Source organism: Dicentrarchus labrax, unplaced genomic scaffold (genome assembly GCF_905237075.1).
Source record: "Dicentrarchus labrax unplaced genomic scaffold, dlabrax2021, whole genome shotgun sequence".
Lineage (NCBI taxonomy): Eukaryota > Metazoa > Chordata > Actinopteri > Moronidae > Dicentrarchus > Dicentrarchus labrax.
The window spans coordinates 12,980,351-12,993,774 of NW_026136706.1; the positions used below are offsets into that span (position 1 = coordinate 12,980,351).

At 37.8% G+C, this 13,424-nt stretch overlaps 2 protein-coding genes across 2 annotated transcripts; both read right to left on the reverse strand.

Annotated features, from left to right (window-relative positions):
* Nucleotides 1–843: 843 nt before the first annotated feature.
* On the reverse strand, nucleotides 844–8,346 carry pofut2 (protein O-fucosyltransferase 2). Its single transcript, XM_051403551.1, has 9 exons — nucleotides 7,768–8,346; nucleotides 6,324–6,577; nucleotides 5,951–6,095; nucleotides 5,317–5,427; nucleotides 4,430–4,496; nucleotides 4,121–4,246; nucleotides 3,739–3,919; nucleotides 3,367–3,490; nucleotides 844–2,499 (listed from the first exon to the last, which is right to left on the reverse strand). The coding sequence occupies exons 1-9, from the start codon at nucleotides 7,941–7,943 to the stop codon at nucleotides 2,346–2,348; spliced, it is 1,338 nt and encodes a 445-aa protein (XP_051259511.1). The 5' UTR covers nucleotides 7,944–8,346; the 3' UTR covers nucleotides 844–2,345.
* Nucleotides 8,347–8,493: 147 nt separating this feature from the next.
* LOC127365464 (trans-1,2-dihydrobenzene-1,2-diol dehydrogenase) lies at nucleotides 8,494–12,902 on the reverse strand. The gene is made up of 7 exons (XM_051403558.1): nucleotides 12,743–12,902; nucleotides 10,777–10,888; nucleotides 10,442–10,605; nucleotides 10,105–10,357; nucleotides 9,803–9,927; nucleotides 9,054–9,204; nucleotides 8,494–8,821 (listed from the first exon to the last, which is right to left on the reverse strand). Exons 1-7 carry the CDS (start codon nucleotides 12,830–12,832, stop codon nucleotides 8,709–8,711), a joined length of 1,008 nt encoding a protein of 335 aa, XP_051259518.1. The 5' UTR covers nucleotides 12,833–12,902; the 3' UTR covers nucleotides 8,494–8,708.
* Nucleotides 12,903–13,424: the final 522 nt, after the last annotated feature.

Sequence of the window (13,424 nt, forward strand, 5' to 3'; positions counted from 1 at the left end):
GCATCATATTGCATCATGTCTTAATTATTTAGTGTTGTTTGAGGAAGTATGTGCAGGTCTCCATAGGGAAAAATCACACTGATATAATGTGAGGGATCCACAGGGAGAAGTCCAAACAATGTAGTGAATTCTCTAGACGGTGCACATCTTATGACTGTGCTATACACACAGGAAAATAATGATGTAACTAACAAATTTGTATGTTTTAAGAATAAAAAAATGTACAAAAGGCAAAACAATGGGCAGTATGAAGCTACATGGGTTGGGCCAAACAAGGGTATAGGTGACATGTGACACTGCTCTTATTGTTCAACTTCAAACATCAATAAGAATTTCATCATCAAGGTAGTCCTACAGGTTTTCCATCTTGATAAAAATATGTGGTTGAAAAAATGTGCCAGAGGTAATTAGTAAGTACAAACCAGGGTAAATATACATCAATATATCATACATCTCCAGATTTGAATCATTTCATCAGGCTGCATTTGCTGAGTCAAGCACAGATTTCCAAAATGGCTCTGAAAAGCAGGGCTCTTAAAAAGTTTTCAGGGGTACTTAGGCATACACTTTTTATTCCTCACCTCCAGAAAAAGACCCAAAAACGAATTTATACGGATGACTGCTTCCTGTTACTCTTACTCAGCACTACTGTTTCCTCACATTTATCAGACAAAGACATAATAAATAAATAATACAAGAAACATGTGCTGCTGGTCCCAAGGATTAGATCTTAATGTTGGAGTCTGGGGTCCAAATTATATCAATTTAAAAGGTCCATAGTATGTAAAATTCCTCAAGCGACTATGACATGTTCATAGTCTGAAATTACGTGAATAATCAAAATAATAGTAATGAAAACAATATATTTAGGGGTGTACGGGGTACATTTAACAAGCCAAGATATAATCTCTTACAACATTTACATCAACACTTCTAAACTTCAGCTTCTGACTATATAAGGTTATGATATAAATGTGTGTGTGTGTGTGTGTGTGTGTGTGTGTGTGTGTGTGTGTGTGTGTGTGTGTGTGTGTGTAAATGTAAAATCTGTTTGTTTTACTCCAAAAGAACTTTTATTCAACACCAAAATTCACTAAAAACATCTACTGTACAAACCATGAGACAATGCCCATATCTGAATTAATTAATGTGTGCATGCTCAGGGATAAAGAACCAACAAAAAAAAACAACAAGTCGTGTTGTAAGATAACAGCTTGATGGCTGGCTAGTGTTGACAAGACACAGTGGCTCCTTCGTGGCATTTTGATTCCTTTCAATGGTAGTATCGTTAGCCATAACACCATAATAACACATACCAAATATACAGTCTGTGGATTCCAAAGAAAAGGCTAAAGGTATTAAGCATTAATAAGGAATTTCATGTAACAAATGTTAATACTGGCACTGGGTAAAAACATGAAATAAGGGAGGAAACACTGAAATACGGTGGAAGCAGAGGAGGAATACAACTATTTTCAACAAAGCATGAGCTGGAATTTGTTAGGTTTCATTTTTAAAAGGTCCTCTATGGAGCTTTTGAACACATGTAGCACTATGGAGCACTTTTTGTTTGGATCTCGTGCACTAGAGTGTGGCAACAAAGTACACTTTCATCTCACCAGTTTAATGCTAATCCACTGATCAACAGTCGGTGGCAACATATTATGTAACGAAGCCTTGCGCTAACAAAAGGCAGTGAAGAAGACGACTGCTAGCAAACATGGACGAAAACATTGCAAGGTTCTAAAATAAGTTTTATGAGGAAGGAAATGCATTTAACAGACTAGGATTTAGGCCTAATGGTACACACAGAGTGCTTTTGGGTAAGAAACACATTTTTACTTGTTTACAAGAAAAACTCCATAGGGTACCTTTAATTAAAAATGCATTATCTTCAAACTATGTTCATAATCTCTGAATGCTTCTTATGTGGTCTAATATTTAGGGGGAAAAAATAGGTTAAATTTAGATGCTCAACATCTTTGAATCTCACAAAATGTTGAACTGAGGATACTCTCATACAACACTGTCTGTGGCAGTCACTATAAGACACTGTTTCTCACCAGTGGTGCTGGTGTTAGTGATAAATATCAGACATTATGTAAAATACCAGGCTGTCATGAAGGATCCACATTCAACATACAACCTACAAAATATTTGCAGATTTACTTGTTGAACTTGTTACAGTCATATAAGCCCAGTCTTGGCCTTTTGAGCATACGGTTCAGTCACAGTGGTCTCCAAAGACCTGATTGCACAACTCTTAAACCATAAAAAATACACCATAAAACACTTAAAATACTGCTTTTGGCACTTGTGTGTGTCAGGAAAGTCAAGAGGTCTCATCAATAAACAATTTTCCAGTGTGTGGGCTGTTCACATTCTTTCTCAGTGTCCCCACAGAAACGATTGTATGTAGTTTTGGGGTCAAAACCCAGGATCTCCCTCTCTTCGTGGATCCGGAAAGAGAAGGTGGACACTGATGTTCCTATGAAGAATCTGAATGAATAGATAGATAGACAGAAAGATAAAAACATCAGAAGGAAAAGTGATCCAAAGTTGATGGAAAGTTACAGGAGCATGTGACACAGTGAGAGCAGCATATGCAGCAGTCCTGATTAGTTTTTCAAGTTGAAAATATTTTCTACGGGCTGGTAAAATATCTGAGTTATCGAGGAGTAAAGGTCAATTTCAAGTTGGCAGAGGGATGAAACACAGTAACCAACGTAAACTTGTTAGTCCTCAATAATTACCTCTTTTCAAAAAATCAGCAATAACACATGGACTGCCTCAAGTCTTAATAATTCAATGTACACATTTTATGTTACCATACAATGCCTTCAGCAAAAAAACACTAAAGTAATGCACACTGAGACCTATTTCTAAATTTCTAAAAAGTTCTTTTTAATTATTCAACACACAATACTCTGAAATGATATAGCCTGAACTTAGGCATAGTGGTGCTCAACAATTTTGTTTAGCATGTTAGCGTGCTGACATTTGCTAATTAGCACCAAACGCAGTACAAACAAAGTACTGCTGAGGCTGATGGAAGTGTCATTCGTTTTACAGGTATTTGGTCATTAACCAAAGTGTTGGATCAATTAATTTGATCTGATGATGAGGAAAAGTGAGGGGGGGAATAGTGAAGCAAAATACATTTTAAGAAAATTTAATTTAAACACGCTAACCCTTAGTTTAAATGAATGACAACAGAGCTAAGCATATGTAATTAATAAATAAGTTGTTAACATAAAACCTGTGCTATCATATTGTCTCATACCAATATGTTGACGGATAAATTGTTATGCTAATCACCATGTAATGAATGCATGCAACAATACCATAAAAACTTTAAAAATCTACCTTGAATGCGCACATATCCACTGGTCAATGATGGCCACCCCTCCGTCTTTAAGGAGCTCCAGGTCCTCTGTGGATGGCTCAAACCGCACCATTTCTGGCAACAACCTTTTCAGCTCCTTCAGTTCTACAAAATTACATAGATTATATATAACAACAACTCCCATCTAATTGTGTTAATGCTGTTTGAAATGGTTTTAGACCAGAATAAATTTAACAATTGAACAAAATGTATTTAATCACAAAATATAAAGGCTTTTCTAAATTTAAAAATAGTTGTTTCAACCTTCAAAACACAATTTCATAAGCGGCAAAATACTGAAGTTACTCAACATTACAAATTTCTCCACAAAAAATTGTAAACTATCACATTACCATCCCCATCTGCATCTGTTGCAACAAACACATTGTCGAGTTTGTGCTTCTTCATCAAGCTGCGCATCTTTTTGACTGCCCCCTTAAGGCTGGGGACATCCTCTCTGTGACCCCAGATAAAGTCCTTCCTGCGCAAGTGGGCACCCAGATATGGACCACCTTTAGCTGAGCCCAGCTTGGCCTGAGAAGCAAATAAATACAGACAACTGTTTAATTATTGCTTAAAACGTGACCATCAATAGGCTGAAATCAATAGTTGTTTTTTGTTTTTTGTTTTTTATTAAGTGATCACAATGTCAATCTATAAAAATAACAAAATCAATAAATGCAGACTCAACAGCACAATCTTATAATCATGCCCCAGTCAGATACACTGACTCACTTTCATGCGAGTCCAATCTTCACTGTAAACGGTATGGTCTCTGTCATCTGTAGAGTTCAGGTACTTGGCTCGGAAGTCATCTCCTATGAGTCGCAGGTGCTTGGAAAAAACCATACTGCGACGGGTCTACATCAAACACAGACAATTGCAGACACTCACATCAAGTTACAGACCAGAGATTGCGCCTTAAACCCGTGGTGTCAAGATACCCAACCAAATATCCATGTTATTTTAAGTTAGTAAAAAACTATTGGAAAACAGATGTCAGCTAATACCCAACACCACATATTAGCCCATTACTTTACTTACATCCCAGTAATCCTTCCCAGCATAGTGATCATGGAGGAGTGTCTCTGCTCGGTCAAGCATAACTGATCTGCAAAATAATGAGACACAAACAACGAGATCTGTGAGAACTAACAGTGAGTAATGTCACACTTTAATAGAAAAAAACTCAGATAATCTTTCAGATATTCCCAATAAAAGATTTAAAGACTTCTAGAGGACTTGTGCTTATACTTTGGCTGTTATAAATAGCTACACCTAATGTGATCTAATGTACACTGTTGGATTAGTAAATAATTAGTAAAGTCAGTAGCGCCAAATTAAATGCAACTAAAGAAAAAGATGTATTAATTTAAAATGAGCTGCTCTACGTCAGGCTGTAACTCAGATGTGTGTTGGAGAAGATACTAAAGACAGTTGTGTCACAGCAACCTCAACCTTGGGCCTGATTTAATTTTTCCATAACATTACAGATTAAATACAATCTTTTTTATATTGCTCGCATTCTTTCGCCTTGCAGTTTTACTGTACAACTGAATTTATTAAAACATACTCCATTTTCAAGAAGACATATGATGATCGTATTCAGAGATTTTGTAAGACAACTGAAGGTGGTACAATATCCTGGCAAGATATTTATATAACACAATTTGTTTTAACGTTTTTACAACATACCTTCTCATAGCTTTACCAGCACACTTAATATGCTGTCCACTGTTTATAGTAATCTGTAAGTGCTGCTTCACGAGTACATTTGCAAAAGGGATTAACGTTTAAAAATAATCGAACTCCACAGGACGGAATGCAATCACAAAATTCAAAAATAATATTGATTTATCTGCCACAGACACATTTTAACAGCCACTGGTGCATGACAAATGTCAACGCACGTGTAAAGTCGGTGGACTCACGTCACTGTGATGTTTTTCTGAAGAACCGGGGCCATGATGGAGGCATGGCCTTGGGCCGATATACATGTTACATTTCGAGCTCTCGTCTCCTCGTAGCCCCAAAACCAGCCCCTTTGGAAACACACCCACACACACACACAAGCCAGATAAATGAGACAGTTGATGATGAATGGAGAGGAAGGAGATGTGCGAGCAGGGAAGCTAGAGATGGTACAGTATAGATATTGTGTGATCCATCACTGTCCAAAGGAGGTCTACTGAGTTATTCTACTATAATTACAATTAATTTTCTTTGGCACTTAAGCTTAATGAATCTCTTTCGTGTAGGAACAATAAACAAATGCATGACAGAAAAAGTTTGATAACCGCTGGATTCAGGAAACATCAGTGTCATGACAGCTACTATGGTTTAGAAAAGATTGTAATCAATGGCAAATACTGTCAGGATAAAAACTCAGTATCTGGTGTAAAGCTCACAAATTATACACGCAGCCACCACATCAACTCCACAACCGTACATTTCACTGTGCAATAAGAGCGTTACACATTACACTGCTACAGCAAATTAGTTGTATACGCGTAAAAATTCTCTTCTTACACTGTTTTAAATTGATGTCGCACTGTGCTGCTTTACCTGTAGTAGCCTTGTTTATCTTTGGAGTACATCAACTTCTCAATGCACGGTCGCTCATCAACCTTTTCCTCCCATTTTCCATCAGTCCATCCCTCCGCGTAGTTTTGCAGTACCAGAACTTGGTCTATGAATGGGCCTCCATTCTCTAGACACAGGCGAGAAACACAATACACTCAGTGGGTGTTAGGCTTCAACACATTTAATATGAGCTAAGTAGCAATCTGTTTTAACAGCTGATTAAATAGCGGTGACTGTGCTTTGTTTAAAAGAACCAATAGTATTTATTGGTATAAAAAGCTTAAAGAATACTCAGTAAATGAAAACCTTTGAGAAAATGTAACTATAGTCTGGGTCACCAAAATTAAAAGCTCACCAGCAATGAATTCCTCATACTCAATGACAGGCACATTGGCCTGCAGGCTAGTGAGGCTGAAGAACTCTCCCCACGGGATGCGGATCTGGTGGATTTTGGGGCTCTGCCAGTGGTAGAGGCGACCCCACGGGGGAAGCACTAATACCCAGTCATCCCCACCCTTCCTCAAAGTCTTTACCAGGGAGGCCATGCGGATATAGACATCTCTCCGCAGATTGAAACCCTCTGGGGGATTCACGTCATACAAAAGGTACCTGAGGTGACACGAAAGGACTTAGAGTTTGAAAAAGCTTTGGATAGGGGAAAAGCAGCAAGAGGTTATTTGGTGAAAACCTACTACATTCAGTAATAAAAGTAACCTTGGTCAAATTTAAAATGTCTGTATAACAAAATAAGAGCTATATTTGTCATATTGCTGCTAATACAGTCCAAATTCTGTTTACTCTAGGACCTACAAGAATCCATAATTTAAAGCTTTTTAGTAATCTATTCCTTCTATTTTATGGTTTAAGTAACCTAACCTTTAATTATACAGAAAGTTCATCCTGTGCCAACATTTAAAAGGTGGTTTGTTGTTGGAACTGAATGATGGCAACAGTCTAACAGGTAATAATCGCAGGAGTGTCACAAAAAAACAATAAAATAGTGCCATGACTTTTTTTAATCATACAGTCTATGGCCATGACATTATACACAGAGGACAAAGAGGAGAAAACCAGCATCAGCATTACATTACAATAATAATAAAAATGCAAAGAGCAAATTCTTGATACAGGTATATAACATGGTGGTTATACACGTGTATGACTTTGAGAGCACCATCATACCCAGTTGATGTTTAGAGACACCTTACAAACTGCTTGATCAGTACATACAACCATGCTGCAAACAAATGCCCATGCACAGGTAAAACTACCAGTAAGTAACTCATGCCACCTTTTATCAACAAACCTCAAAAATCCTATTCGACATTGACATCAGATATCATTAGTTATGTAAGGATTGTTAGTTAGCAACATAACTTACTTCCATTAATTCTCCTAAACTGTAAAGAGACTGTATGATAATGAACTATTTATATGCCGAAATACACTACAAGACAAAAATGTTTTGAAAATCGTATTATAGGATAGGTCTATAAAGAATGTATGGTTATAATACGCTAAAAGCCACTAAATTGACAACTTTTTAAATGGAGTCAGGTACAGCTTTACCTCTCACCAACACTGCAGGGCTTACCAACAAACGCGGTTCCGAAGTCTGGCGAAAGGGATATAAATACAGCCTTTAAAGGGCAAAAGTGTAACCTGGAGCTGTAGTTACCCCTACACATACAAATGACCTTTACAGCTGAACAGAAATGAATTAACTGTGACTGTAATTTCACGTTAGTATCGTAACGTTAGCCGCTAGCTGGCTAACAGCAACACAACCGTCAACTCACCGTAGATCCCTGGCGGCGGCGATGGATACGGTGGCCGTGTGGCTTGCGCTGTACACATTGTCAGAGTTTACGGCTTTAAATGCTGCAAACGCGACGAAAACAGACAAAGAGAATGAGGTAAAATAATATCTTGAAGCAATAAATACTAGTGGTATATGCACTGCCCTGTGCGCCATATTTCCTCTGAGCCACGCACTTCCGGTAAGGTGAAAAGCGTCTGTGCAGTTGCCTAGCAACCTGTAATGGCCCGAATTTCTTCAAGATAGTGGTTAATTAAATAAATTAAATTAATTAATTTAAAATCTGAAAAAATCAAAATAAAAGAAATGCAATACTTGATCCCATATGTTAATAAATAATAAAATTGTAAACAAAAGAAAAAAAAAGATAACCCCGACTTTGAATGAAATGTGTGCATTTTAATATGAATGAATGGAAATAAATGTCCAGTTTTATTTATAGATCCATTAAAATGTTTCAGTCAAAGTATGAGGCAGGTACAGCCCAAGTTTTTCTTAATATCTTTTTTTAGCTGTTAGGCACAAGGTGTTTGTTTTTTTATTTTCCAGGAACAGGTAAAGGACTGTAACTATATAGTATATAATATAAAGAAGATTTTTACCATAGCGAATTTTGTATTTCCACCTATTACAGAAAATACATATGTGGGGCGTTTCCTTAACATACTAAATATAGTTTCACAGTAGGAAAAACACAGATAAATCATACAATTAATGATGAATTTTATTTAGTTGCTTTGTGCAGGCTGTCATGGCTCACTAGGACCCCTTGACTAGGACAAAGGCACTGTTATTACAGTATATACTGTATATTACTGTATGACACTCAAACACACACATAAAGCAGTCCAAGCTTAGCCAATACACCTACAATGATCCCATGTGCCCTGAATTCAACAGGAAACTGGCACTGAGAACACCTCACTGGATATTATCCTGGTCATACGTTACTCCCAGTTGTCTTCTGGCCTCATCTATAACTTCTGCTAACAGGCTGGAATGAGACCACGGCATCCATGGACTCTCCTTTAGTCCTGGAGGGGAACAGACAATCACAAACAATGACAAGCGAAAGACCACAAGAGAGAAGAGAATCTCAGGATGAATCACATTTTGACAGCTGATTGGTCAAGATAATCTATTAGCATATTAAGTATTGAATTCACTTCTGAACATGTTAATAAAAAAAACAAATTAGATCAATAAAGATCTATTGTAAATGCTATAGCTAACTGTTAAATCATTACACATTAGAGCATCTTGTACCTTTCAGCAGACAGTGGCGGACCTCCTCAGCTTCATATCGTAGACCTGTGCTGTTGGTGAAGTTTAGTGGCATGCCAGCCTCTGGCAGGGGGAACTGCATCTCCTTCCCGTTCACATCCAAGGTTGTGGGGCACCACATATGGTGGGGTACCTGATGTGGAAACCAGTGTAATGTAACTCACCTTACATGAAATGCTAGAGCCACAACAATGACCACTTGCTTTTGACTGGCTAGTAGTTACAATTTGTATCTCAAGTGAATGTACTTGTTAATTAGATAGATAGATAGACGGATAGATAGATAGATAGATAGATAGATAGATAGATAGATAGATAGATAGATAGATAGATAGATTAAACATACATTAGAGTAAACATACAATTACCCTGTTGAGCTAAGATATAACACTAGTATTTCACCACATCTACTGTGTTTTATCATGTTTTTTTATGTTCTAATAAGTTTACATGCCTTAACTATACTACAGTATACTATACTTGAATTCAACAACTTAAGTGGGCAATTTCAAAACAGACAGAGCCACACTGCATACAAAGGTAAGGACTTTGACATTTATGATTTTAATTTCAATTCCAAATAATTGTGTAATAAATCAACACAAGTACAAGTCTACAGGCGCATTTACAATGTTAACAATAGCCTACAATTAACATTAACATTGTGTCATTTTGTCCTGTATGGAGAAGATTTATCTACTTTTCTTACTGAATGCTGGGCTTTCTGTTACCTTAATGGTGCCTTTGGTCCCAGTGATGACAGCATCACAGGTCATCATCATGGTGATTGAACAAGTGCAAACGGCCAGTCGGTTTCCTGAGAACCTCAGGACCAGAACTGCTGTTCCATCAACACCTGGATAAAAGATGTAGTGAGAGCTTTGGTAACTCTGGAGAAGTGGCTAGTAATTTCCTCTGTAAATGATCTCTGGATTTTATCTCATAATAACTATAAGCGTTTTCAAATACTGAATATTTCATTAAAGTATATAACTTGTCATTAACTAAAATGTTCCTTCCCTGAGACAATTACCTGTGTCTATGCAATGTCCCGTGGCTTGGATGGACTCGGGCCTCTCGCCATTAAAAACCATGAGGACAAACTGCAGACAGTAGATTCCCAGGTCCAGCAGTGCCCCCCCTCCTAACTCCCTCTCAGCCAAGCGAGGGATATGGGTGAGAGGAGCTCCAAGATCAGCCCTCACCATCTGAACATCACCCACTTCACCCTTGCCCAGCAGTCTCCTCACTTCAAGGGATACGGGAAAGAAACGCGTCCAAATTGCCTGAAAGGAGACATGGAATGGTTTATCGGAAAAATGGCGAATTGTAAATGTGATTTTGTTTTAAAAATGGCTATATTTAGTTACCTCCATGAGAAAAACACTGTTGTCTCGGGCTGCAGTGATGAGTTCCTGCACTTCCCTTGAATTCATGGCCAGGGGTTTCTCAATCAGCACATTCTTTTTGGACTTCATAAAGAGCTTTCCAGTACTCAAGTGGTGAGGATGGATGGTGCCGATGTACACCACATCTAAAGTGAGAAGGAAAGAAAGACGAGTGCTTAGACAACATTATTAAATAGTAAATTAGTATTCTTTGAGCTTCAGATTCATTCACTGGTCTGAAGACACTTCAGCTGAGTAGAATTTGTTGATTCAATTTAGACCAAAACCATATGCCATATGCTGACAAAAGAGCCCACCAATGTCTGGATCTTGTGTCAACTCATCATAACTTCCATATGCTCGAGGGATGTTGTGTTTTTTGGCAAATTCTTCAGCATGCTGCAGGTCCCTCGCTGCAACAGCCACTATCTAAAAAAAAAAAAAACACAAGCATTTATGTGCAGTAATTTATACTGAATAAATATGTATCAAACCTTAAATGTAAATAACATTGTGAACAGAAATCTGCCAATTAATGAATTGCAGAAGCAAATAGGGCTATTAATCAAAATATTGCATAAGATTGCAACATGGCCAAATGCAATATGCAAATCACAGAAGCCGCAGATAAATGTAAAATGTGTGTCAAACAGCATTAAAATGAAATACTGCTTTTCAAATTTAAGAAAACATGTTTGTTGATACAATTAGTTTTTCAATCAGAATTAATTTGTGATGCAAAAATGACCATTCCCTGACTAATTGTGAATTATATCGCAATATCTGTCAAAATTAGTGCAATATGATGTCTTTACCATATAGTGCAGCTTTAGAAGCAACCATTATTTAACAAATGAAACCTTGAAAGCTAATTTCCCTTATTACAACATACATTTCATGATTTACTGACAAGGTTCTGTACTGCCAGCTCAGCTGTCAAAACAGGTAAGATATCCCAACGAAAACAAGGTTTAATTGATCTTGTGGAAAGTGGATAGAAGTAGCATTGACCACACATTTCCTCTTCCTTCTATTGGAGGCACTGTCATGTAAAAACCTGAAGAATGCAGTACTTGTCTGCAGCTGACCTTTGTGTCTGTAAAAGTTTAGCATCAGAGTAATTGGCTTGCTTGGTGTTCTTGGTTGTGTTAAACTTGTAGTTATGAAAGCAGGATGTTGGCATTATACGGAGAGAAGAATGCAGTTAGTACTCTCCAGCAGCAGTGGAAAAAAACTGTGAACGCAAGATCATCCTCTTCATGGTTAAAACAGCTGCACAACCAGTCTGACTTGTACATTTGTTAGGATAGAATGTCCCTGTGCTTTGCTCAAAGGCGCCTCAGTGGTGGTAATGAGAACTCTGACGTTATGACAGCCAAAGAATAATGGGAATATCTCTAGTTCTTACCTAATGAAGTCACATGGTATAGTGTCCACATGCCCACATGTTTATTTAGAATCAGAATCACTTTTATTTGTCAGGTATGTGTGCACATGCAAGGAATTTCACACCATTTTTACCTTGCTCTCAATGCACAAACACAGACTAACAGCAACCACTGCAACTGCAGGTGTTTGTAGCATCTGCTAGTGAGATACCGACATTTATACTTTATAAATGTTAACACTTGGCAATATTAGACTTGGTAGCATTTTCATGACCCTATTTGTGCTTTTTTTTTTTTCCAAGGTTTCTTTGATTATTACAATAATTGATTTATATTACAGTCTGTTATGTTGCAGTGCTGAGGAAAGAAATTGGTGGTAGCCTATGTTTTTTTATTATTTAAAATGCAATGTAAAATGGCTGCCCGGTTAGCTCAGTGGGTGTGGCACTTCAGGAAAAATCGTTGGCATCTCAACCTGCCAACAAATGCCCCTGCGAGCTGCCGATGCCACAAAGGATGCTGACATAAATATACTGCAGAGACAGTACATACAGTATGCACAGCTTAGGTAGATGTATTAGAATAGAATTTATGTTTTAAAAAAATAAACAGAATTTTCAACAATGGAGAAATAAGTAATAAATGCTTCATTTAGAGTCCTAGGGTTATTGTACAGAGCAGTTAACTGTTGCTCAGGGTGATGGCATGTATTTCTCATGAATGCACTGTGGCTCAGTCCCATTGACAGAGAGTTTATGATGAAATCTTTACATCCTTTGTGATGTAACTTACTCGCATGTAGACCCAGCACAGACATGCACTGCAGTAGAGTTCCCACTTTATGCAACGTTTCATTAGGCGTGTACACGAGCTACAATATATCATCAAACGTTACCTCGTGCTCCTCGGGAGTCAGGGTCCGTAGAGCAACCGAGAAGTCATGACTGATTTTACCTGCACTGCATATTCCCCAGCGTGTTGCCATTGCGAGCTACGCGGCTGTTACATGAGAGGAACCATTTGGTCTCCGCCCTCCTGAACATGTCGGCCCAGCTTCGGCAGACCTGACCACCGCCACTAGGGGGCGCCTCCGGTATTGATATACGGCCTGTGTTTTGTACATGATGTGCCAAAGTAAGTCTCGCAGTTAACTTGATAATCAAAGTTGGAACAAGAGCAATGGAAATATATGTATGTATTTTTTTTACTTTGTTATTGAATATGTATGTATTTTTCGCAGTGTTTGTCAATAAATGTCAAATAAAGTCAACCCTCATTAAAAGAATGATCCAGAAGTGTCTGATAAAATAAAGAAAACTATATGCTATTGATTTGGTAGCATAGTTTTGTGTTTGCAAAATGAACCAGAGAGAGAAGTGTGTGAGAACTGGGTTTCTGTGCAAGAAACATAGATGGCCTAGCCTTTATTTTACTAGTTTAATATGGCATCTTATTGGAGAATAAGACCTGGAAATCAGTTCCCTCTCAGTAGAAGTGGCTTCACAAGCTGGATTTGACTGGGCTACAAAATTACAGGCATTCAAACTGAGTTCAGTTAAGCAATGACACAGTACTAA

Bases quoted from the DNA above. Each gene is read 5' to 3' on its own strand.
- LOC127365464 (XM_051403558.1), bottom strand. From the start codon at position 12,832: ATGGCAACACGCTGGGGAATATGCAGTGCAGGTAAAATCAGTCATGAC. The intron at 10,358-10,441 runs GTAACTAAATAT...GTCTCCTTTCAG, and splicing joins ACAGTGTTTTTCTCATGGAG to GCAATTTGGACGCGTTTCTT. The intron at 8,822-9,053 runs GTACAAGATGCT...GTTCCCCTCCAG, and splicing joins CCGCCACTGTCTGCTGAAAG to GACTAAAGGAGAGTCCATGG.
- pofut2 (XM_051403551.1), bottom strand. From the start codon at position 7,943: ATGGCGCACAGGGCAGTGCATATACCACTAGTATTTATTGCTTCAAGA. The intron at 4,247-4,429 runs GTAAGTAAAGTA...TGTTTGATGTAG, and splicing joins CTGGGAAGGATTACTGGGAT to ACCCGTCGCAGTATGGTTTT. The intron at 3,920-4,120 runs GTGAGTCAGTGT...TTTGCTTCTCAG, and splicing joins AAGATTGGACTCGCATGAAA to GCCAAGCTGGGCTCAGCTAA.